Source organism: Lonchura striata, chromosome 23 (genome assembly GCF_050655825.1).
Source record: "Lonchura striata isolate lonStrDom1 chromosome 23, ASM5065582v1, whole genome shotgun sequence".
Classification (NCBI taxonomy): Eukaryota; Metazoa; Chordata; class Aves; order Passeriformes; family Estrildidae; genus Lonchura; species Lonchura striata.
The window spans coordinates 2,118,533-2,142,646 of record NC_140725.1 but is presented as its reverse complement, the minus strand read 5'-3'; the positions used below and the strand labels follow the sequence as shown (position 1 = coordinate 2,142,646).

Genomic DNA, 24,114 nt, shown 5'->3' with positions numbered 1-24,114 from the left:
GTCGTGTCCTGACACCCGTGTCCTATCACCCGTGTCCCGCCACTCGTGTCCTGACACCCGTGTCCTGACACCCGTGCTTTGTAACCCGTGTCCTGACACCCGTGTCCCGCCACTCGTGTCCTGCCACCCGTGCTTTGTAACCCGTGTCCCGCCACTCGTGTCCTGCCACCCGTGTCCCGCCACTCGTGTCCTGACACCCGTGTCCCGCCACCCGTGTCCTGCCACCCGTGTCCTGCCACCCGTGTCCTGACACCCGTGCTTTGTAAGCCGTGTCCTGCCACCCGTGTCCTGCCACTCGTGCTTTGTAACCCGTGTCCTGACACCCGTGTCCTATCACCCGTGTTTTGTAACCCGTGTCCTGACACCCGTGTCCTGACACCCGTGTCCTGACACCCGTGCTTTGTAACCCGTGTCCTGACACCCGTGTCCCGCCACTCGTGTCCCGCCACTCGTGTCCTGCCACTCGTGCTTTGTAAGTCGTGTCCTGACACCCGTGTCCTGCCACTCGTGTCCTGACACCCGTGTCCTGCCACTCATGTCCCGCCACTCGTGTCCTGGCACCCGTGTCCTGCCACTCGTGTCCCGCCACTCGTGCTTTGTAAGTTGTGTCCTGACACCCGTGTCCTATCACCCGTGTTTTGTAATCCGTGTCCTGTCACCTCTGTCCTGGAACCCGTGTCCTGTCACCTATGTTTTGTCACCAGTGTCCTGTCACTCGTGTCCTGCCACTCATGTCCTGTCACCCGTGTTTTGTCACCTCTGTCTTGTCACCCATGTCCTGCCACTCGTGTCCTGTCACTCGTGTTTTGTAAGCCGTGTCCTGCCACCCGTGTCCTGTCATCCATGTTTTGTCACCTCTGTCCTGGCACCCATGTATTGTCACTCGTGTCCTTTCACCCGTGTCCTGTCACCTCTGTCCTGTCATTCGTGTCCTGTCTGCCACTTGTGTCCTGCCACCCGTGCTTTGTCACCTCTGTCCTGTCATTCATGTCCTCGCATTTTGTCACCTCTGTCCTGCCACTCGGGTTCTGTCACTCGTGTCCTGTCACTCGTGTCCCATCACTTCTGTCCTGTCACCCGTGCTCTCTCCTGCCCTGTCCCCTCTGTGCTGTCCCTCGTGTCCCGTTCCCGTGGCCATTCCCCAGCAGATCCCCGAGGATCTTTTCGGCTTCTGTCCAATTGTCTACTTGTCGTGGTTTGACACGGGAAAAGAATTTTCCTGGAAAGAAGAGTTCAATTTAAATATTGACCAATTAAAGGTAGACACGCCTCTGAGAACACAGAGGGGTGATTAACAAAATTCCCAGAAAAACTCACTCTCTTTAGTTCCATAACACTAACATTGTGCCAATGTCAAACCATAACATCTATCCTTAATTTTGAGGTGGTCCCCAAGGTCCTATGAGGTGTCTTTTAACCAAATTGAGGAAACTTTTGTCCTTTTTAAGGAGAGTTACTTTTTTACTCCATCAACAGGGGCCACACTCCCACAGGTTCTTCTCCCTGTCCTGAAGGAGATGTGAGAAAAGGAAAATTGTGTCATCCCCACCCTAGAGGAAATGAGGACACCCGGGACAGGCAGAGACTCTGAGAACTCCTTTAATTGCTGTTAACTGCAAAAGGTTTGGAGAAAGTCGTCGTTACAAAACTACCAGCTGTTAGAATTGCTCCTGGTTTCTCACCCCAGCTAGAAAAGGCTCAGGGAGATGTGGAATAGTTCGAGAACGGAGAATATTGCACAACCAACCCAAGGGTTAATTCGGCTAAAGAAGAAAAGGAAGCGACACGGATGCCCCAGGTCCCCACTGGTGTCCCCCGTGTCCCCTGCCCACCACAATTCCAGCCAGGACAAGCTGAGGCTCTGCTGGACACAAGGCTTTGGCAGGAGAGGGATGCTCCCACCAGGAGCCACCCCAAAGAAGGAAAACCCAAATTTAAAACCCCAACTCTTCCACGTGCACCTCGTTTAGTGTTGTCCAAACCCAGCAAGGAACCCCCAGGCCTGGAAAGGGCAGCACAAAGTGTCACCCCAGCACCCCCAAGGCCAGGGAGAGCAGCGAGGGCACCGTCCCCTTGGGATAACCGTGCAGCAGCAACATCTCGTGTTGTGACAAGGAAACTGCCCCAAAAAAGAGGCCTGAGGGAGGTGAAGCAAGCAGAGGAGGAACCCAAGTGAGCACAGCAAAGCTCGTGGTGGCTGCAGGGCCTGGCACGGGTGGCACAGGGGTCAGATGGGGACACACGGCCTCTGCCAGCAGGGATCACCCACATTTGGGAGCTTCTTTCTCCCCAGGCTGGCCAAGCAGAGGTTGAAGTGCTCAGTGGGTCAGGCTGGGCTGAACTGGCCACCAACACGAGGGGTTCTGCTCCCAGCTGACCCAAACCACTGCCAGCCCAGCAGGGCTGCAGTAAGAGCAAGCCACGAGGATTTTGCCTGGAGAATTTCACTAGAAAGACACAAAACCCAGCGCAGGAAGGTGGTGCAGCTGCAAAAGGTGGGGAGCAGCAGGCCTTGGCTCTTTGAGGAACTGCTGGAAACGGGAGTTTCCACGAGAAAAAGCTTCCAAGACAAAAAGCCAGGCAGAAGCTCAGGGTTTGGCAGGGGGGTTTGGCTCCTTCCAGGGTCAAAGCCACGAGCCAAGTGCCTTTTTCTGCAGCACCTCCAGCCCTCAGGCCCTCCCTGGGTGCTGCTTTCCAGGTGGGAATTGCAGAGCAGGCACAGCCACGTCCAGGATCCTCTCAGCTGTAGGTTACACGTGCACACACAAGCAAGGAAGGAGCCAGCTGGCAGCCTGGCAGCACCCAGCACTCCTGGCAGGGCTCTGAGTGCCCAGCTGGCCCCAGGGACCCCTCACTCTGCCTCTCCCTAACACAGCAGGGTCAGTTTTGGCTTGGCCAGTCTCTAGGACCTATGGAGAAGTCAGGCTCCTGTGTGCCAGCGACCTCCTGCTTCCTCCTCCTGCATCTGAAGGGGTGACTTGAGTTGCCCCCAGGTTTTTGCAGGGATGGAACTCCTCCAGCCTGGAACTGCAACCCCCAGCACAGTCACACACAAAGGAACAGCCGGTCCGAGATTGGATTCACATTCGATGGTGGAAATGAGCCTGTGACACACACTGGAAGCAGCTGCTTTATTCCCAGTCTTCCCACTCTTCATCTTCCAGCTGCAAGCAAGAGGAAATCCGTTTCTGAGCTGTTTCTGAGCTGTTCTCAGCTGTTTGTTTCTGTAACTCAACAGCTCCTCCTTCCCAGGGCACCTGATGTATCCTCACACTCCCACAACAGGGATTTGCCTGCTCTGTTCCCCTTGGGAAACCTGCACACTCATCCCAGCACCCCGAGGCCTTGGTGATGCTTTTTGGGGGGCAGTTTTGCCTCTCCTGACTCACCTCCCCAGCCACTTCCACCTTGGAGAGCGCCAGCTGCACCTCCTCTTCTGTCATGTCCAGATCAAAATCCTTTTCCCAGTCCTCGCTGATATCCGTGCTGGAGCCTGGAAGCACAAAAATCCCCACTGAGCCACCAGAGCTGGCCCCAAAGCCCTGGAATTCCCAGGGCCCAGAGCTACCACAGCCTGCCTGAGGAGGGAAAGCCTCCACATTGCCAGGAACAGCTCCCCGACACAGATGGGATGGACTGAGCTTGCTTCCCTCACTGCCAGGGCTGGTGCAGGACCAGTGGGAGAGGTGGATGCTGAAATATTTTCTCCTCTGGCCTGGGAGAACTGGGATGTGTCAGGTTCCAGCCACACAGAAAATGCAGCAGATAAGGAATGACAGGAGGGACTTGGATATGGGGACTGTCATTGTCCCAGCAGGGATACCCCCAGGGATGACAGGCAGAGGTGACACCCTCCAATCCACTGTCACTTTTGGAATTCTATAATAAAATAATAAAATTGGCTCTTTTTTCTCTCTTGATCTCACCACAGAGCACAGCCTTTCCTGGCATCCAGGGACCAAGGGCTGCTCTGCTCAGCCAGCAGACCTTTGATTTCTGTCCCTTTCCTCTCCCTCAGCACCAGAAACCCAGAGCTGCCCCTCCCGGCGGGTTCCCAGCCCCACACAAACCTTTCTTGCCGTTGTTGGAGGGGGTGGATTTGCCACTGTCCGAGTTGAGCTCGAAGACTCTCAGATCTGTGGGTCCTTCCTCTGATCTCAGAGTCTCTGTCCTGCCCTGCCCTTTGCTCTCCAGCTCTCTGAGCTCTGCTCCAGCTGGCTCCAAGGATGCTGCTGATTCCTGGGCAGGTGCAGAAGGCTGAGCAGCTTCTGGGGGCTTGGGCAGGGAGCTCTGCTCTTCCAAGGTGGCCTCCAGCAGGCTGGGGGAGAGCTGGCCGGCGCCCACGGGAGGAGCTGCAGTCTGTGGCTGGGTGGCAGGCACAGGGGCAGGGTTTGCAATCTGAGTCACCAGGGACACGCTCTCGCTGCTCTCCGAGGGGCTCTGCTCCACTGGCACCAGCTCTGGGGGCAGCACAGCCCAGCTCTCCCCAGAGGGACCCTTGGGAGCAGCTGGGGGGTTTCCCTCCGAGCTGGGCTCTTTCTGTGCTGCTCCTGGGAATGTGATGTTTGCACAAGGCAGGGGGGACATCCCCAAGAACTCCTCTGTAGGGAGGCAGAAGAGAAGCGAGAGATGTTTCAGCTGGGCTGGGAGCTGGATTCCACAGAATGGCCCGAGCTGGGAGGGACCCACTGGGAACATCCAGTCCAACCCCAACAACCCCACCCTGGGCACCCCTGAGAGCGCTGTCCTGGAGCCCTGCCAGCTTTGGGGCCCTGCCCATTCCCTGGGGTGTGGGTCTCGGATTAAGTCAAAGAAAGAAACTGAGAATTTCTAGCCAGGCAGAAGCCTGGGAAGGAACTGGGGAAGAATGTAAATAATTCTTTATCTCTCTTGTTTTTCACATTGTTTATAGTTAAGTTCTAGCAGTGTGTGTCAAGCACTCTGCACCAATGCTTTGGGTTGTTTTCACTTCAAAACTAATTGATTTGGTCCTTACAAAGCTCTGTATAAAAGAGAGGTGTATTTTGAATAAAGGGGAGTCTTACTTTCACAGCCTTCTGAATCAAGTCTATTCATCAGTGCCCAGCACCCTCTGGGGTAGAACATTTCCTGATATCCAACCTCAAGCACCTGACACAGCCCCAGGCACTCCCTGATGCCACCACTGCTCACAGAGCAGAGATCAGAGCTGCCTGTTGGGATTTGTGGGAGTGAGGAGGAGCCACCACCCCATGACAAGTTCTCCACAAAGCCTCCCAGAGCCCCCAAACATGTCCCACCTTCGTCCTCCTCCCAGCCTGGCTCCTCTTGGTGCATGCTCTGCTCTGCTCGCTGCTTCAGAGCTTCCCTCCGGGCTTCATCCTGCAGGAATTGAACACCAGCAGCCGCTCACATCCCCCATCCTGTCGGAACTCAAAATGTCCCTCAGGCATTTTTGGAGGTTCCAGACCCAGGTCAGAAGCATTTGAGACCCTGGCAGGCAGCTGGAAACAGCTGTGATTTTGGGTTTGAGCCATGGGATGATTTACCAACTTTGCAGGAAGAACAAGAAGTCACAAAAATGTAGATATTAGAGTAGAAGTAGTCACAAAGAAGAGGGAAAATTTTTGAGTGCTGTACAGGGGGGTTTTGGTTTTGTACATGGGGGTCAGAGGGTTTAAGATGGATTTGGGATTTGGGCCTGCCCTGTCCTCCCTCTTTCTCCTTCCTCACCTCCATGTTCTTGGTGATGTTGGCACTCACAGGTTGGTTTAGAGTAGAAAAGCACCATTTAATATAGGTAATAGGCATTGGGGAAAAACTGTAACCGTGTAACACGTAATGTACCATATAAAAGATAGAAAAGCACCATTTAATATAGGTAATGGGCATTGGGAAAAACTGTAAACATTTATCATGTAATGCACCATCTAAAAGATAACAGTAGCCCAGGGGTGTGGAGAGAGGAGAAGATGAGAGACAGAGACGATGTCAGGGTGTGTGTGTGCCTCTGCCTGAGCTGTGAGCAAACCACAGCAGCCCCAGAAGAAAATCTTTTAGATAATTTGCAATAAACTGCCTTGAGACTGAACAACAGAGACTGCTGAGCCTTTCTGTGGAAGCTCGGCTTGGAGGAGGGATTTTTCCTCCCACGGAGCCCTTGAACCAGGTTGGGCTCTGTCACCATCCCTTTCCTGCCCTGGGCATTTCAGCAGCACTGGCTCCAAGGGTCAGCCCAATTCCCTGTTTTCCCAGGAAAAGCCCCCAGGGACCCCCCCAGCCTGACCCACCTGCTCCAGGCGATGCAACTTGTAGAAGTAGCGCTGCCAAAACTCCACGTGGGAAACAGCCACAGGGACCTGGGAGAAAGGGATCAGGGAAAGGGATGAGCCCCTCAGAGGCAGAGCTGCAGCTGCTGCCGTGCCCCTCTCTCCTCCTAAAGCAGCTCCCTTTTTACTGCAACCATTTTCTCATTGCAAACTATTTTTCCATAGTTTCCATTCCAGCTGCAGGGGACAAAGAGCTCAGGGCTCTCCTGCAGCTTTCCCCAGGTCAGGAACTGCCCAGGCAGGGCTCACCATTTTGGTGTAGAGTGCCCGGATGGAAGGGCTGGTTGCCAGCAGCTCTGCAATCTCCCCTTTCTTCTCCTCCAGGTTGAACTGAGCCAGCCAGGCCTCCAGCAGCTCAGCAGGGCCTGTTTGGGACAAGCACAGGGATAACAGGCCTTGAATTTGGGGAAGTTCCATTGCAGAGATGCTGGGGCAAAGGAGGAGGGAGATACAGTGTTGCTCTGATTTTTAAAAGCGTTTTCTTTTACAGTTCTTTTGAAAGATTTAAAGTTCTCACAAAAATTCTTTAGCCTTTTGATAATGTTTACGTATTTCTACTGGAGTTCTCACGTGCTGTTCATGTAAATAATGATTGTTTTACATTCTTTGTGGGAGGAGAGAATTGATGGGCTGTTGGTTTGACCAGTGTGGCTGGAGAGGTGGCAATTTCATCCTCCAATCCACTGTCACTTTTGGAATTCTATAATAAAATAATAAAATTGTCTCTTTTTTCTCTCTTGAAAGACCAAGACCTCCTCACCAAGCTCCTGTGTACCCATTTCATGTCCAATAGTGACAATACAGAGCTCCGAACCCCTCTGCCAGCCCAAGGCCACCAATTTCAATTGGGCCAGTAAATTCAAGCTAAGCTGATCCTTGAGGTTAGAGTCAGCTCTGCTCTTCACAGCTGGCCCCAGCTACAGCCCAGCCAGCCCTGCTGGCCAAATTCAGGGAATTCCAGCTGTCCCCCAGACCCCCTCGGGGCAGCACCTGCACCCCCTGAGCCCCCCCATACCGTCGGGCTCGTTGCAGTAGGTGGCTGGGTCGGACTGGAGGCTGTAGAGACGAGCCTGGAGGAGACACACGGGGACAGTGTCAGGGGAGGGACAGCAGCAGGGACAGAGCAGCAGGCTCAGGGTGCCACATGCCAGGCGGGGACACTGACCTTGGCACTGTCGTAGGGCTCGGTGGTGCCCGAGGGCGTCGCCATCAGGGTGATAACGTCGCAGTCGATGGTTTTGTCAGGAGAAGGAGCAAAAGTGTCCGAGATGACCCCCAGGAAGTCAGACAGGCCCTTCCTCACCTTCTCTGTGGCACCTGAGCCTTCTGCCCTCTTCAAGGGGAGAGGCAGCACAGTGTCAGAAACATCCCAGGATTTCTGGGCAGGGCCCTGAAGGGAGCAGGATCTGCCCCTTCAGGGAAGTGGTGGGAGGCACCTGCCTCAGAGGGGAAACTGAGGCTTTGAGGGAAAACACAGCCAGGTTGGGGGCTGCCTGCTCTTGGGTGGGGCTGTCCCTGCTGGTGTGGAGAGCCCGTGTCACCCTACAGTGGCACTGCCAGTGTCCCCCCTGCTCAGCACACTGGAGAGGGAACCACAGGCACCCTCCTGTGCTCCACAGAGCAAGGGAGAGCTGAAGGAAGGTGGGGCTAGATGGGATATTGAGAAGGAATTCTCCCCTGTGAGAGTGCTGGGATGGAATTCCCAGAGAAGCTGTGGCTGTCCCATCCCTGGAATGATGCCAGGTGGGGCTGGAGGGGGCCTGGAGCAGCGTGGGATGGTGGCAGGGGTGGCAGTGGATGGTGTGGAAGCTCTCCCAGCCCCTACTCACTGCCAGCTTGTCCTTGACCACGCTGGCCGTGGCGGCGATGGTGCAGGCGGTGTCGTGCTGCACCACCTGGGTGAACTCAGCCAGGTCCCTCTTCATGAACTCCAAAGCCTCTGTGGACTGCAAGGAGACAGCACATGGATTCTCCAGGCTTTTGCTTCCCCAGCAAAGCTGGCATGGCTCCCAGCACGTTACAAAAACTCAGCTGTGAGAGTTTAGCCCAGCTGAGCCCTCCCCCCGAGCCTGGGCAATGCGTAAGACCAGAATAACCTGAACAACAACAGCACCTGCTATGCCCAAAACGCATTCCAGGAGGTTTTGAAGCCACGACTGGAAAAAACACAGGCTGGGAAAAGCCTGGCTTTAGGTTTTGTGTGTAATTAACACAAGCAGTGCTGTCACAGGCAGGAAGTTGCACACCACAAAGCCATGCTGGGAGCACAACCCCTGCTCAGGGGGTGATTTCCACACGGCAGAGCCCAGCATGACCCAGTGCTCACTCAGCCACGAGAGCCCCTGTGGATATTCTCAGTCCAGTCAGAGAGAAAAGGAGAAAGATTTCTACCAGGCTAAGCCTGAGAAAAACCCCAACAGAAATATAAACAATCTATTATCTTGCTTCCCATTCATATTATTTGTAAGCATGTTCTACCACACTAACCTAAGTGTACCGATCAAGTAAAATGTTTTTACTTTAAGACCAATGAAATTAATGTTCACGACATTCTCTATAAGAGAAGTGCTTTTGAATAAACATTCATTTACCTTCTAAAATCACACAAGCCACTTCAGCCCATCAATCCCCAAAAAACCCAAACCAACCCCACTCTGGGGAGACCCTCTGGGGCTGTGGAGGAGCCTCGCTGGGCTCCCGGGACTGCGGTCCTGGAGGCTCCCAGAGGTTCCCAGAGGCTCCCAGAGGCTCCCAGATGTTCCCAGAGGTTCCCACCTTCTCCTTGACAGCCTGGTAGCTCTGCTGGAGCCAGCTCCGCCACCAGCCGCCGTCCTCCCTGCGTGGGACAGAACACAGTGTCAGCACGCTGCCATGCACAGAGCCCCAGCCCAGAGCCACATCCCATAGCCCGACCCCAAACCAGCATCCCAGACTCCAAGCCCATATCCCGACCCCAAACCAGCACCCCAGACCCACATCCCATATCCTGACCCCAAACCAGCATCCCAGAGCCACATCCCATATCCTGACCCCAAACCAGCATCCCAGAGCCACATCCCATAGCCCGACCCCAAACCAGCACCCCAGACTCCAAACCCATATCCCGACCCCAAACCAGCACCCCAGACTCCAAACCCATATCCCGACCCCAAACCAGCATCCCAGAGCCACATCCCATATCCCGACCCCAAACCAGCATCCCAGAGCCACATCCCATAGCCCGACCCCAAACCAGCATCCCAGACCCTGACCCCATAGCCTGACCCCAAACCCATAGCCCGACCCCAAACCAGCATCCCAGACTCCAAGCCCATATCCTAACCCCAAACCAGCATCCCAGACCCACATCCCATATCCCAACCCCAAACCAGCATCCCAGAGCCACATCCCATATCCCAACCCCAAACCAGCATCCCAGACTCCAAACCCATATCCCGACCCCAAACCAGCATCCCAGAGCCACATCCCATAGCCCGACCCCAAACCAGCATCCCAGACGGAGCTCCCAGACCCCGAGCCCAGACCCACACCCTACATTCCATCCCAGAGCAAATGCTGGCGCCATACGTAGACCCCAGACTCAGAGCCAGATCCCAACGCCAAACTCGGACTCCAGATCCCGACTATGAACCCAAATCCAGACCCCAATCCCGGATCCCAACCCAGATCCTGACTATGAACCCAAATCCAGACCCCAATCCCGGATCCCAACGCCAAACTCGGACTCCAGATCCCGACTATGAACCCAAATCCAGACCCCAATCCTGGATCCCAACCCAGATCCCGACTATGAACCCAAATCCAGACCCCAATCCCGGATCCCAACCCAGATCCCGACTATGAACCCAAATCCAGACCCAATCCCGGATCCCAACCCAGATCCCGACTCCTGATCCCGACTATGAACCCAAATCCAGACCCAATCCCGGATCCCAACCCAGATCCTGACTATGAACCCAAATCCAGACCCAATCCCGGATCCCAACTCCAGATCCCGACTATGAACCCAAATCCAGACCCAATCCCGGATCCCAACTCCAGATCCTGACTATGAACCCAAATCCAGACCCAATCCCGGATCCCAACGCCAAACTTGGACTCCAGATCCCGACTATGAACCCAAATCCAGACCCAATCCCGGATCCCAACTCCAGATCCTGACTATGAACCCAAATCCAGACCCAATCCCGGATCCCAACGCCAAACTTGGACTCCAGATCCCGACTATGAACCCAAATCCAGACCCAATCCCGGATCCCAACTCCAGATCCTGACTATGAACCCAAATCCAGACCCAATCCCGGATCCCAACGCCAAACTTGGACTCCAGATCCCGACTATGAACCCAAATCCAGACCCCAATCCCAGATCCCAACTCCAGATCCTGACTATGAACCCAAATCCAGACCCAAGCCCGGATCCCAACCCAGATCCCGAGCCCAGACCCAGATTCCACCCCCAGACCCCGATCCCGGATCCCAGCCCCAAACCGCAGCCGGCACGGCCCCGCTCTCGCCGCCCCCATCCCACGGCCGTCCCTGTTCCCGTTCCCGGTCCCGTTCCTGTTCCCTGTCCCTCTCCCGTTCCCAGTCCCGATCCCGGCCCCATTCCCTGCCCCAGTCCCGGTGCCTTTCCCTGTCCCGTTCCTAGCCCCGTTTCCGGTCCCCTTCCCTGTCCCGTTCCCGTTCCCTGCCCCGTCCTCGGTCCCGTTCCCGGTCTCTGTCCCTGTCCCTACCCCGTTCCCTGTCCCGTTCCCGGTCCCGTTCCCGTTCCCTGTCCCTACCCCGTTCCCTGTCCCGTTCCCTGTCCCGTTCCCGTTCCCTGTCCCGTTCCCGTTCCCTGTCCCGTTCCCATTCCCCGTCCCGGTCCCGTTCCCTGTCCCGTTCCCATTCCCTGTCCCGTTCCCCTTCCCTGTCCCGTTCCCGTTCCCGTTCCCGTTCCCGTTCCCGGTCCCGTTCCCTGTCCCGTTCCCATTCCCTGTCCCGTTCCCGTTCCCTGTCCCGTTCCCGTTCCCCGTTCCGTTCCCGTTCCCTGCCCCGTTCCCGTTCCCTGTCCCGTTCCCGTTCCCTGCCCCGTTCCCATTCCCTACCCCGTTCCCGTTCCCTGTCCCGTTCCCGATCCTGTTCCCTGCCCCGTTCCCATTCCCTGTCCCGTTCCCGGTCCCGTTCCCTGTCCCGTTCCCGTTCCCTGTCCCGTTCTCGTCCCCGGTCCCGTTCCCGTTCCCGGTCCCGTTCCCGTTCCCTGTCCCGTTCCCGTTCCCCGTCCCGTTCCCGTTCCCTGTCCCGTTCCCGTTCCCGTTCCCGTTCCCGTTCCCTGTCCCGTTCCCGTTCCCTGTCCCGTTCCCGTTCCCGTTCCCGTTCCCGTTCCCGTTCCCGTTCCCGTTCTCGTCCCCGGTCCCGTCCCCCCCCGGCCGTGCCCCGCTCACCCCTCCGCCATCTTGCCGGTGTGACGTCACCAATATTTACCGACCCCTCACCCCGCGGGGCCGCCCCGGAACCGGGGCCGCTCTGACGTCACGTCCCGCCCCGCCCCGGGGGCGCGCCCGGTACGGCGGCCGGGCGGGACCGGGAGCGGCGCCGCGCGGAGGTGAGCGCTGCGCACCGGGCGCTCCCCGGGGCGGGCGGGGGCGCGGCCCGGGGCGCCCCGGTACCGGGCAGGGCGGTGCTGACAGCGGAGGGGTCCCGGTACCGGGCAGGGCGGTGCTGACAGCGGAGGGGTCCCGGTACCGGGCAGGCGGTGCTGACAGCGGAGGGGTCCCGGTACCGGGCAGGGCGGTGCTGACAGCACGGAGGCGCCCCGGTACCGGGCAGGGCGGTGCTGACAGCGGAGGGGTCCCGGTACCGGGCAGGGCGGTGCTGACAGCACGGTGAGGTCCCGGTACCGGGCAGGGCGGTCCTTGGAGCAGGGAGAGATCCCGGTACCGGGCAGGGCGGTGCTGACAGCGCGGAGGGGTCCCGGTACCGGGCAGGGCGGTGCTGACAGCGGAGGGGTCCCGGTACCGGGCAGGGCGGTCCTTGGAGCAGGGAGGGGTCCCGGTACCGGGCAGGGCGGTGCTGACAGCGGAGGGGTCCCGGTACCGGGCAGGGCGGTGCTGACAGCGGAGGGGTCCCGGTACCGGGCAGGGCGATCCTTGGAGCAGGGAGAGATCCCGGTACCGGGCAGGGCGGTGCTGACTGCACGGTGGGGTCCCGGTACCGGGCAGGGCGGTGCTGACAGCACGGTGGGGTCCCGGTACCGGGCAGGGCGGTGCTGACAGCAGGGAGAGATCCCGGTACCGGGCAAGGCGGTGCTGACTGCACGGTGGGGTCCCGGTACCGGGCAGGGCGGTGCTGACAGCGGAGGGGTCCCGGTACCGGGCAGCACGGTTATGGCGCGGTGGGGTATCCCGGCACCTTGGCGTTCTAGGGGATGCCGGTACCGGGCGGGACGGACCTTAGTGGGATGTGGGACCCCAGTACCGGCTGGGACGATCCTTGGAGGGGTGTAGAACCCCCGGTACCGGGCGGGACGGACCCCAGGGGCCGGGCAGGACGAGCCTTGGCGGTGTCTCCGCCTGTCCCGGTAGCCGCGGTGTCTCCGCGGTGCTGGGAAGAGGTGGCGGTCCCGGTGTCCCTGCCGGTCCCAGTGTCCCCGCAGGTCTCGGTGTCCCCGCCGTGCCGGTGTCTCCGCGGTGTTGGGAAGGGGTGGCAGTGCCGGTGTCCCCCGGTGCCGGTGTCTCCTCGTGTCCTGGTGTCCCTGCAAGTCCCGGTGTCCCCACGGTCCCGGTGTCCCGCGGTCCCTGTGTCCCCGTGGTCCTGGTGTCCCCCGGTCCCGGTGTCCCCGCAGTGCTGGTATCCCTGCAGGTCCCGGTGTCCCCCGGTCCCGGTGTCCCCCGGTGCCGGTGTCCCCGCAGTCCCGGTGTCCCCCGGTCCCGGTGTCCCATGGTCCCGGTATCCCTGCAGGTCCCGGTGTCCCCCGGTCCCGGTGTCCCCCGGTGCCGGTGTCCCTGCAGGTCCCGGTGTCCCCCGGTGCCGGTGTCCCCGCAGTCCCGGTGTCCCCCGGTCCCGGTGTCCCACAGTCCCGGTATCCCTGCAGGTCCCGGTGTCCCCCGGTGCCGGTGTCCCCGCAGTCCCGGTGTCCCCCGGTCCCAGTGTCCCCCGGTGCCGGTGTCCCTGCAGGTCCCGGTGTGCCCTGGTCCCAGTGTCCCCCGGTGCCGGTGTCCCCGCAGTCCCGGTGTCCCCGCCGCGCTGACGCCTGGCTCTGTTCCCGCACAGCCATGGAGGTGCAATCCTACTACAGCAAGCTGCTGGGGGAGCTGAACGAGCAGCGCAAGCGGGATTTCTTCTGCGACTGCAGCATCATCGTGGAGGGCAGGATCTTCAAAGCCCACAAGAACATCCTGTTCGCCAACAGCGGCTACTTCCGAGCGCTGCTCATCCACTACATCCAGGACAGCGGGCGCCACAGCACGGCCTCGCTGGACATCGTCACCTCCGAGGCTTTCTCCGTCATCCTGGATTTCCTCTACTCGGGGAAGCTGGATCTGTGCGGCGAGAACGTCATCGAGGTGATGTCCGCCGCCAGCTACCTGCAGATGACCGACGTGGTCAACTTCTGCAAAAGCTACATCAGGTCCTCCTTGGACATCTGCAGGAAGATGGAGAGGGAGGCGGCGGCCTTGTACCAGGCCGACAGCGGCAGCTCGGCCAGGGAGGGCACCTCGGCGGGCTCCAGGAGCGCAGCCTCGTGCTGCGTGCAGGAGAAGGTTCCGGAATGCCGGCGGGACCCTCCGTGCGGGGACTGTGCTGGCTGCCAGCCCCCGGAGCCAGCGGCCCCCGGAGCCGCCGAGCCGGCCGGGGCGGTGGAGCCCAAGGTGGAGTTGGACCCCGACGAGGCGGACGGGCGGCTGGCGCCGTACCCCGCGCCCTCCTCGCTGGGGCAGGGGGAAGAGGGGCAGCCCCTGGAGCTGGCCTGCAACAATTTGCACATGAAGCAGTTCCTGGAGGCTCTGCTGCGCAACGGCTCGGCCCCGAGGAAGGAGGAGGTGGTGCATCACTTTGTCCGGGGATTTGAGGGTAGGGCTGAGGACGCAGGAGTGGCCGTGAGCTCCATGATGGACGTTCACAGCGACTGGTATGGTGAGGACACAGGTGAGAGGACTCGGGGCTGCAGGATGTGCAGTGGAGGAGGGAACGGCTTTGTTGGGTTTCTTTTGTTACTCCCGTCCGAGAATATTTCGCTGAATTTTTGGCACGGTGAAATAAACTCTCCTTGTGCACTTTTAAAGCAGCTGGACTTGTTTGTTTGGTGCAGCCCGTGGCAGGTGAGTATTGCTGACAGCTCTGCAGCTCCCAGATCACCCCCAGACTCCACTTGGGGTGATTCTTTAATAAAAAAAATCACTGGGACCTCGTTGAATGCTTTTAAAAAGGATTTTTCCCTCCTGGTAGTCGTAAGGAGCAGTTCAACAGGAGCTGAGCTGCCACAGGAGGGATCTGCTGCAGGACCTGGCGCAGCAGGAGCTCATCCCATCCCAGCTCCTGCCAGTGCTGCTCTGTTTGCTCCTGCATTGAAATTCAGGGGACAGGAATCAGTTTTATCCGACACTGAGGGATTCCTGCAAGCCCTTTAGGAGCACTGAAAGCTTTCAGCTCTGTGGCATGGCATAAAGATGAGGCTTTTTTCACTTTCCAGCTGCCCCAAGGCCAGCACCAGTTGGAATATCTCAGGAATATTTCCTGGCAGCACTCTCAGGCACCTGGAGAAGAAGAAAATCATGTCCATGTGCATTTCTCTTGATGTGGACAATAAAGATTTGGGCATTTTATCTGGTTTTTCATAAGTGCCTTGTCCAAACAGCCCTGTGAGGACAGGAGGTGGCTCTGACAAACTGCGAGTGCCACAGGTGCTGAGGATGTGACAAATGCCACAGGGCTGGCACTGACTGTAGCCAGCAAATTTATCTTCCTGCCATCTCCAGCTCAAGCTGCCTGAGTGACTTTAAAGCCAATAAAAGTGACAGATCCTCTCAGTGCTCTCAAACAGGGCACTGTTAAAATCACAAATGCAGGTTTACTCTCAGAGCAGGGCTGTCACCACTCACGCTGCTGTTTTTTGATGTGTGGCAAGGCAAGAACATCCAACACACAAATTTCATTTCTCTTTTGCCTCTCTCAACACCTCCAGGCTGTTCCTGAGTCACTAAAAGGGAAAGGCTTCCAGAGTTTGATAGGGAACATCAGGAATCCTGAGTGTATCAGAAATGTTAGTGGGAGATGGGGTTTGAGTAGGAGTGAGGGAAAAGAAACCAAACCTTCCATTCCTTCTGTTCCTGTGCTAAAACAGGACTTTGTAGCAGTGAGGAGAGTGGGAGTTTCTCAGCTTTCAGTGGTGCTGCTGCCTCAGCTTCTTCACAAGGCGCCAGAAATGGGAAATAAAAAGTCCTGATAAAAGAATGGTGCACTCAGGTTAAGAGATGAGGTAAATGTCACTTATTTTCAAGTGTCCACCTCTGCCCCAGTCATCCTTCACAGCAGAAGGAGGGATAACAGGCACCTGGAGAGCACTGGAAGCAAGGCAGGACTAATAAATGGGTTTAAATGAAGCTCTAAATGCCCAGCAGGTATTTGTAATCCCTTGGGAAGCTCCAAAACAGGGTGAGCTGACTCTCACCCACATCATTAATACCAGACACACCTTTTTTGATAGTAGGTTGGATAAACCGTAATAAAAAGGATGCTCTGCAGCCTCACCTGTTTGACACACAAAAACATTTCCCTGAATCAGAGCCTGGAACAGGGAAAATTAATCCTTTGGCAGCACGTCTCCACTTTCTGCTGGAAAGGAAGCTGGGCTGGTGCTGAAAAATTTGGCAATGCCCACGTTTCTGTAAAATGGGATCTTCAAATTTAATTCTGTTCTTGCACCTGACTCCATAAATTCTGTATTACTTGTGGTTTGTTTTTAAGAACAGTAAAATACTGTCAGGAAATGTATTTGGGTCCTTCACCTCGTTATTCCCAACAGGAAGGCAGTAGAAACAAAGAGTTATATTTTTGTATCTAGATATGAAAGAACATGGACAAAATGTGCTATTCCTGCCTGCAGTTTGTGTTAAAGGTTTTAGTTTCTGATGCTGTTTAATGCTAATGGTTTAATAATTTAAGAAAAAAGGAAGTGGCTGAGACGGAGCAGAGACCCCGCTTCACTAGAAGCAGATTATTAGTACTTAATTAAAAGGCTTTTTAAAATAAAAAAGTTTTGCTGTCTTGAACAACAGACAGGCTGATTTTGCAGGGCACTGCAGCTGCAGGAGTTCTGCCATGGCACGGCTGAGGAAATGCCAGGTAAGTGAGCGCGGGGAGAGGGACGAGCTCGGCTCCCCCCTCAGCTCTGCAGCACCCGGCGCAGCGGCTGAGGAGGTGCCCGAGCTCACGGGCTGTGTTCTCCTCCCCAAGGTGACGTGCTGGTGGTGCCCATCAAGCTGCACAAGTGCCCCTTCTGCCCCTACACGGCCAAGCAGAAGGGGATCCTGAAGCGCCACATCCGCTCGCACACCGGGGAGCGGCCGTACCCCTGCGACACCTGCGGCAAGCGCTTCACCCGCCAGGAGCACCTGCGCAGCCACGCCCTGAGCGTGAGTACCCCGCCTCGAACCCTCGTGCTTTGATTTCCAGGAGGAAGAGGTTAATTTGGATGGGTCACCCCCTGATTCTTAAGATTTTCTACAGCTTTTTGAGTTTATTCTGTTGGGGAGGTTTCCCACGCGTTTTCTATAAATAAGATATTGTTTCGCGTTCCTTCGTGGGGGTGGAGGAAATTGATGTACTGGTGGTTTGTCCAATGTCTTTGGAGAGGTGGCCCATTCACTCTCCAACATGTTCTAGCTGCTAAAACCAAAACCAGAAGTGAGTACTGATAACCCATTCAGCTACCACAGCAAACAGAGCTTATTCAACCTTGAAATAAAACATCTAATTAATACTGTAGAGTGAAATGACAAATATGCATCATGATTAACTAGTGCTCACCAGGTCAAGGCCAGCATTGAAACAGTCCCAGTGCCATGTCAGATTTATTTGTGATTCTGCTCTCACAAGTGTTTGATGTTTCTCCCAAACTGCGCAATAAGGATTTGGGTGTTTTGTTCTCTCAGTGTGTTAGGTTAGATTTTGGGAAGGAATTCTGTTAGGTTAGATTTTGGGAAGGAATTCTGCCCTGTGAGGGTGGTGAAGATGTGGATTCCCCATTCCTGACAGGGCTTGGAGCAACCTGGAATTGTGGAAGGTGTCCATGGTGTGGACAAGCTCTAAGATCCTTCCAACCCAAGTCCATGATTCCTACACTTGGGTAGCCCAAATCTAAATCACGATGGGAACCCTTCAGCTGAAGTGTGGCTTGTGGAAACAGCAAATTACCTTTTTCCCTCCAAGTTTGCTGTTTTTCCTGCAGGTCCATCGCTCCAACAAGCCCATCATCTGCAAGGGCTGCAGGAGAACCTTCACCAACAGCCTGTCCCAGGGGCATTTTATTTTGCCAGTCTGTTAGGTTAGATTTTGGGAAGGAATTCTGCCCTGTGAGGGTGGTGAAGGTGTGGATACCCCATTCCTGACAGGGCTTGGAGCAACCTGGAATTGTGGAAGGTGTCCATGGTGTGGACAAGCTCTAAGATCCTTCCAACCCAAGTCCATGATTTCTTCACTTGGGTAGCCCAAATCTGTGGTCAGAAAATCACCCCTTCAGCTGAAGTGTGGCTGTTTCCCTGCTGTGGCAACCTCTCCAAAGCAGCAAATTGCCTTTTTTCCTCCAAGTTTGCTGTTTTTCCTGCAGGTCCATCGCTCCAACAAGCCCATCATCTGCAAGGGCTGCAGGAGAACCTTCACCAACAGCCTGTCGCAGGGGCTGCGGCGCTTCGGGCTCTGTGACAGCTGCACCTGTGTCACCACCACCCACGAGGACTCCCTGCCCATCAACCTCAGCCTGGTGGAGACGGCCTCGGAAGGGCAGGAAAAAGGGGATGCTGACAACGATTGGCCCATCTATGTGGAGTCTGGAGAGGAAAACGAGGCAGCTGAGGATGAGGATGGCGATGACAAGCAGGAGATCCACCGGAGTTTGTCAGACAGAGAGACTTTGATGTAGCAGTGAGAGGAGAGGGGGAGCACTGAGAGGTTCCCTGGCAGTGGCTGTGACAGAAAACTGCACATTTGCTCAATCAATGACACTGTGCTGGTTTTTATTATTCTGTTTTTTTTTTAATTCAATTGCGGGGAAAAATTGGAATTTTTAATACTTTGAACGTTTTCAGTGCTGTGCACAGGAAATCTGTGAAGAATCTCCTGTCTGGGCTCACAGAGGTTGGACTCGAGCAGTTTCTCTGCCTGCTGGTTTTGGGTTTGCAGGTTGTTTTTGGGACAGGTTTCTTCAAATAATGAGTCCTTAATCCCTGATCTGAAAGTAGCACCACCTTTTCTCTGAAGATGACATCAAATGTGGTTTATATCTCTTACCTTGGGACTTTTCCAAGCTAATCTGTGATTCTTCTGTCTTAGGACAGTGTTATCTAAATTATGAACCATAAATTTTTGCTGTGACTGGACTTGACCTTGGAAACCAGGGCAGAAAAACCAGGATAACAAACTAACAAACAAACAAACAATCAAAATATGCTGCTGCTGGAAAGATAGACAGGAAGAATAAATCTATTTCACATAATTAATTGCAGGAATTTAGAGATCAAGTTTTTCTTTCTGAATTTTTACTGCATCTTCCTCTCCTAAGAGCTCAGGCTGTAGATCTTCAGCTGTGTCTTTAATGTCACTCAGATATCAGCAGTCTTGGCTTCAATATTAAGCACAAATAATGGTGTTTTGGCCAGGACCAAGAGAAAAGCCCAAATTCTTTTCAGCTTTTTACAATAGGAGTTAAAAGCTGTCAGGCAGGTTCCTTGGGAATTCTGACTGTGGCAGATTGAATAACCAGATCCACACCTGGTGTAGCTGAGGAGCAGTGAAATATCTGAGCTATGCTATAAAAGAGCTCTGAATGCCCTTTTGGAATCCTTTTTTTGTCTTTTCCTGTAATTTCTTTTCAAAATCGGGGATGATTTATGTTTTGTGATTTTTATCCAGTATTTTTTTTTTAAAACCTCCACTGTGGACCTCCTGTTTCTTTGCTGGGGCAGCTAAGGCTTTGGAAAGGAGGTGAGATTTTGTCACCTTTCCAGCAGCAAGTTTTTAAGAGCTATCAGAACTCAGGCTGGGAAGCTTTAGAAGAAAACCCAGCACCATCAGAAAGCCTGTTTGCTTAGGGGTGACCTCCTGTTCCCTGACAAAAGGGACAAAACTGAAATATACTGTGAAATAAGACTGTTAATGCTTCTTCACTCCGCTGTTCTCTAAGTGTTTCACGAAAAGGCAAATTTGATGAGTCTTTTTGGCTGGAGCAGAATTCTGTAGACAGATTTGGCTGACAAAGAGTGAGCAGTTCCTCCCACTTGGTGCTGTTTCCTGAGGGTTTTGGTGTAAAGATTTTTCACTTTTGGCAAACTTAAAAAACCCAAGAGTCCTCTGATTTAACCAGGTTTTTTTTTTTTTCTGCATACCTCGTGCTTTTCTTGTACATGTTGGAAAAGAACAATTCAGCTTCTCCCTGTGCTTCATCCAGCAGTGAAACAGTCCCACTGTCGTGTCAGATTTATTTGTGAGAGGTGCTGCTGCTCTCACAAGTGCAGCCAAGGGTTCATTGCCACACCAGGTAGGATGAGGAAAGAAGAAACAAAGTTCTTTTTAAAGAATTCACTTTATTGGCGGCTGATGAGCAGAGCAGAAGGTGAAGAGACTTCCTTTGGAGTGGTCTGGTCCAAGTTCTTGATGAGTGTCACCATGTCATGTGCTGGTTTTATTTTCTGACTCTTAATTTGGGTGAGTTTCAGTCATTCCTGTTCCAGGTCTGCTGGAAATTTGAGTTTGTAGGAGCTGGAACACAGGACAAGACCTTTACAGATTTCCCTGCTCTAGAGCCCCTGTTTTAGTCGATCTGAATTAAGGGACATTGGAGGGACAACTCCTGGAGGTGCCACTTTTGGAGTTGAGCTGCTCTGAAAATCCTGCTGTGGTTTTGGCTCCTTGGTGCTCTTGAAAACCTGAGCAAAATGTGGGGCTTGTAGATCTTGCTGGAATGTTTGGAAAAGCACCTTCCATCCTCCCAGGGCTTGTCTTTTGGATTACTGGATTTTTGGTGAGTCCACCCAAAACCACAGGGTGATAAAGGTGATAAAAGAGGGACTTTCTGCCTTGAGAGCCATGGATAATCTAATTTTTTTTTTTTTTTGGGAGACTCGCTGATGGAAGTGAGGCAGGAATGTAAATAGGGATCCAATTAATATTTAGCGACCAGGCTCCCCCAGCTCTGGTCATGAAGATTCCACCTCGTTGTAAATATTGGTAGAAGCCACTAGACCTGGAATATCAGCTGGGCCTGCTTCTGGCTGGGAAATTCCTGCTGTGGCCGAGCTCTGCTGGCTCTGAGCCCGTGGAGGCACTTGGAGCAGGGAAAATGAACCCTTTGGAAGGGATATTCCCTTTGCAGGAATATCTGCAGAGACCTTCTCCTTCACCCTGCTGTTTTTGGTCTTAGAGATTTGTCCTTGTGTGTTTGTGCCTAGAGAATGGAGCTGTCAGGGGTCCGGGGCGGGCGGGGGGAGGCTTTTCCACAGGGAAAGTTCCACCAAACTCGGTGTTTCCTGTTAAATTGTCATTTTGTGCTGCCTTTGTTTTTTTTTTTTTTTTTTTTCCGTGGAGTCTTTTCAGCCTTTGGATGTAGAAGAGGATGGAGTTTATTTATCCACATTCTTGTGACCTAGGGTGTTCATGTAAATCCGTTTGCTTGTGCTTTCCACTTTGTTTTTTGGATGTTTTTTTTCCTGAAATCTTCCATTTGTAGATCCAGCCTCTACAAGCTTTGAGAAAATGATGTTGGCTGTTTAAAAAAAACAAAACCTTCCTGTGGTGCTTGAGGAAGAATCAAAAACCATGTTTTTAGGGGAGTTATTCTAATAGAATCTCTTTCTCAAAGGTTTTTAAAGGCCGCGAAGATGACATATCTTAAAACTTAGCTCGTTGTACTTGACTTTGTTTAGGAATACACATTTTAATGTATTTTTGCACAGAAATGCACTGTATTTCACTGAAGGAATACATGCTGCACTGGTGTTTGTAGTGCATTTAACCTCTTGGTGCGAAGCCCTTGTAAATCTTCCAAATGTGGTCGTTGAATTCCCTGATGTTTTGTAAGACAGTTTCATAACTGAAGTCCTTTGGTCCAGTAACAATGACAAATTCTTATCAACTGAACCTTATTTGTGGAAGTGACTGAACTATATTTGTGGATCTTGGAGCATTCTGGAGTTTTTTGATTGTCTAGAAAATAAAACTCTCTGAGAGGGTTGCTTTGATTTTTTTTTACCGTTCCCATGTTGACTGAGTAAACCTGAGAGTGTCTAGATTGAAGGCTCACGTTTCAATTTCTGGCATTAAAATTAAATAATTATTTCCATTCCATTAATTTGGCTTAAAAATTAATATATCCATTTTTGGGGACAGCTAGTTTGCAAGAAAAATCAGGTTTTTGGAAGGAAAAGACTAAAAGGATTCTGTTCACGTAAACCCCAGCCAAGTGAGACTTTTAGAAAATATTTTATATTATTAATACTGGCTTTTTTTTAACAGTCTTGTAGTTTTATGTTAATTCAACTTTTTAAACTCCTTTTAAAACTTCTCATTTTTCTTGCTAGGAAGCAGACACTGATCCCAGCTAGGAGGAAATACATGTGAGGAGGACAACATCCCAAATATCCTTTCCAGAAAATTTTGTGTTATATCCAATATTTGACAAAAAAATCTTGCTGCAAGTAGACAAATTTCCCTTTTTTTTGTTTTTTTTTTTTAATTTTTTTTCTCATGAAAGATTGAGATGCTGAAGAACTCAGAGGGGATGAGGGTGGTTATCTCCACCCTTGGTGAAAAGGATTCTTTGTGGGGGAAGGAGGAGGAGAGCAGGGCAGCTGAGGGTGTCAAAAAGCTTGGGAATGATTTGGGGAGGAGAATTGTTTGGATCCAGCCCTAAGTCATCAACATGAGCTGGATGCAAATGTGGGACAGTTGGGTGTTCTGAGAAACAGCTGAAAATAAAGAGTTTAAGGAGGGTTTTAATTGTCCTGCTGGATCAGGATTAGGATCAGGCTTTCCCTAAACTGGCCTTGCTGCCAGAGGGAAGAAGGGAAGATTCCTCCCTGGGTTTAGGACAGGACATTCCAATTTCCTGCTCATTTGGAAAAAGGAAAAATCTCCTGGTGCCCTGGAGGCTCCATGGATTTGTACTGGAGATTTGGTTTTATACTCAAGATATCGATTTGTGCTTCTAGATTGGATTTGTATTTGAGATTTGGACTTGTTCTTGAAATTTGGATTTGTACTCGAGATTTGGACTTGTGCTTCTAGATTGGGATTTGTGCTTGGAGATTTGGATTTGTGCTTCTGGGTTTGGATTTGTGCTTCTACATTTGGATTTCTACTCGAGATTCAGATTTCTACTCGAGATTTGGATTTGGGATTTGGATTTGTGCTTCTAGGCTCAGATTTGTACTCGAGATTTGGATTTGAGATTTGGATTTGAGATTTGGATTTGTGCTTCTAGGCTCAGATTTGTACTCAAGATTTGTATTTGTATTTGAGATTTGGATTTGAGCTTGAGCACAAAGGTGGAACTCAAACCCCGGGTGATTCAACACTCCTGGTTTGGTCCTTGGGAAAGGTGAGGAGAGGAATGATGATGCAAATGAAGACAACCCCAATCTAAGGTGGCAGTGATCACATGAAAGTTGTAATCCCATGCCTGATTAATTTCTAGGCTTTGAACAGTTCCTTAAGTTGTTCTAGTATAAGCTCTTGAGTTTTCCTTGGTAAAAAATATCCCTGGATAATTCAAGTTGTAAGATGCACCATAACTGAAGGCTGTGATTCCTGAGGAATGTTTATTTTGAAGAGAACTGCAATCTTTAAATTGGTGCCACAGTTAATTAAACTATTATAATACATTACACTATACCATTATATATTATTACAGTTAATCCTATTTGGTTACCAAACCCAAGGAGAAATGTACATTAATTTTTCTGTGAGCAAGAAAAATATTAATTTTTTTTAGTGTGATTGTTCTCTGAAGAGCAGACTCTACATTCTGGCTGTGAGGAGCAGCTCCTTCACACTGCTGCCAAGCACATTCCCTCTGGATAAACTCGCCAAACAGCATCTCAAGTGGAACTTTCTCAGCTGAAATTTGCTCTAAAATTTAGAAATAAAACCTAAAAAACCTCTCTGATGTCTGGGATTGTTTGGGATGCTTTATTGTGCACAACAAGATGAAATCAGCCCCGTGGATGAGGAAACCAAAGTTTGTTCTGTGGCTGTTCCTGGATCCACAGCACAGCAGTGAGCAGGAGGTGCTCTGAGGAAAGCACTCGTAGCATCTTTAAAAATTCTAATTAAGCCACTCCAGATAACATTGACATTTCCCCCCATATTTTTTAAATTCTCTTGCCTGTTCCTGGCAGAAGGAGAACCCTCGAGCTCCTGTTGACATTGATATAAAACCCCACTGACAGAGGAGTGAAAGCACCACCCAGGCAAGTCAAACAGAACAAATACCTCCAGATAATTCTTTTCCAAAGGAAGCTTTCAGCTGATGGAATAATTTGGGCAGAAGTGTGGAAAAACATTTATAGAATATTGAGAAACAAGGTGTCCCTGCCCATGATCTTTAAGATCCT

General features: G+C 52.8%; 2 protein-coding genes across 3 annotated transcripts; one reads left to right on the top strand and one right to left on the bottom strand.

Moving 5' to 3' along the window:
• Window positions 1–1,586: 1,586 nt before the first annotated feature.
• BSDC1 (BSD domain containing 1) lies at window positions 1,587–11,764 on the bottom strand. The gene is made up of 11 exons (XM_021539383.3): window positions 11,734–11,764; window positions 9,084–9,144; window positions 8,138–8,254; window positions 7,474–7,641; window positions 7,324–7,378; window positions 6,558–6,673; window positions 6,270–6,338; window positions 5,280–5,361; window positions 4,071–4,601; window positions 3,390–3,493; window positions 1,587–3,164 (listed from the first exon to the last, which is right to left on the bottom strand). Exons 1-11 carry the CDS (start codon window positions 11,742–11,744, stop codon window positions 3,132–3,134), a joined length of 1,347 nt encoding a protein of 448 aa, XP_021395058.2. The 5' UTR covers window positions 11,745–11,764; the 3' UTR covers window positions 1,587–3,131.
• Window positions 11,765–11,782: 18 nt separating this feature from the next.
• On the top strand, window positions 11,783–23,666 carry ZBTB8B (zinc finger and BTB domain containing 8B). Of its 2 annotated transcripts, none has more exons than XM_077788539.2 (4): window positions 11,783–11,894; window positions 13,562–14,437; window positions 16,745–16,923; window positions 17,739–18,254. In XM_077788539.2, the coding sequence occupies exons 2-4, from the start codon at window positions 13,564–13,566 to the stop codon at window positions 17,832–17,834; spliced, it is 1,149 nt and encodes a 382-aa protein (XP_077644665.2). In that variant the 5' UTR covers window positions 11,783–11,894; window positions 13,562–13,563; the 3' UTR covers window positions 17,835–18,254. The 2 variants fall into 2 exon arrangements, with proteins under 2 accessions (XP_077644665.2, XP_085415857.1); XM_085559731.1 differs by having other exon boundaries at window positions 11,788–11,894; window positions 18,117–23,666.
• Window positions 23,667–24,114: the final 448 nt, after the last annotated feature.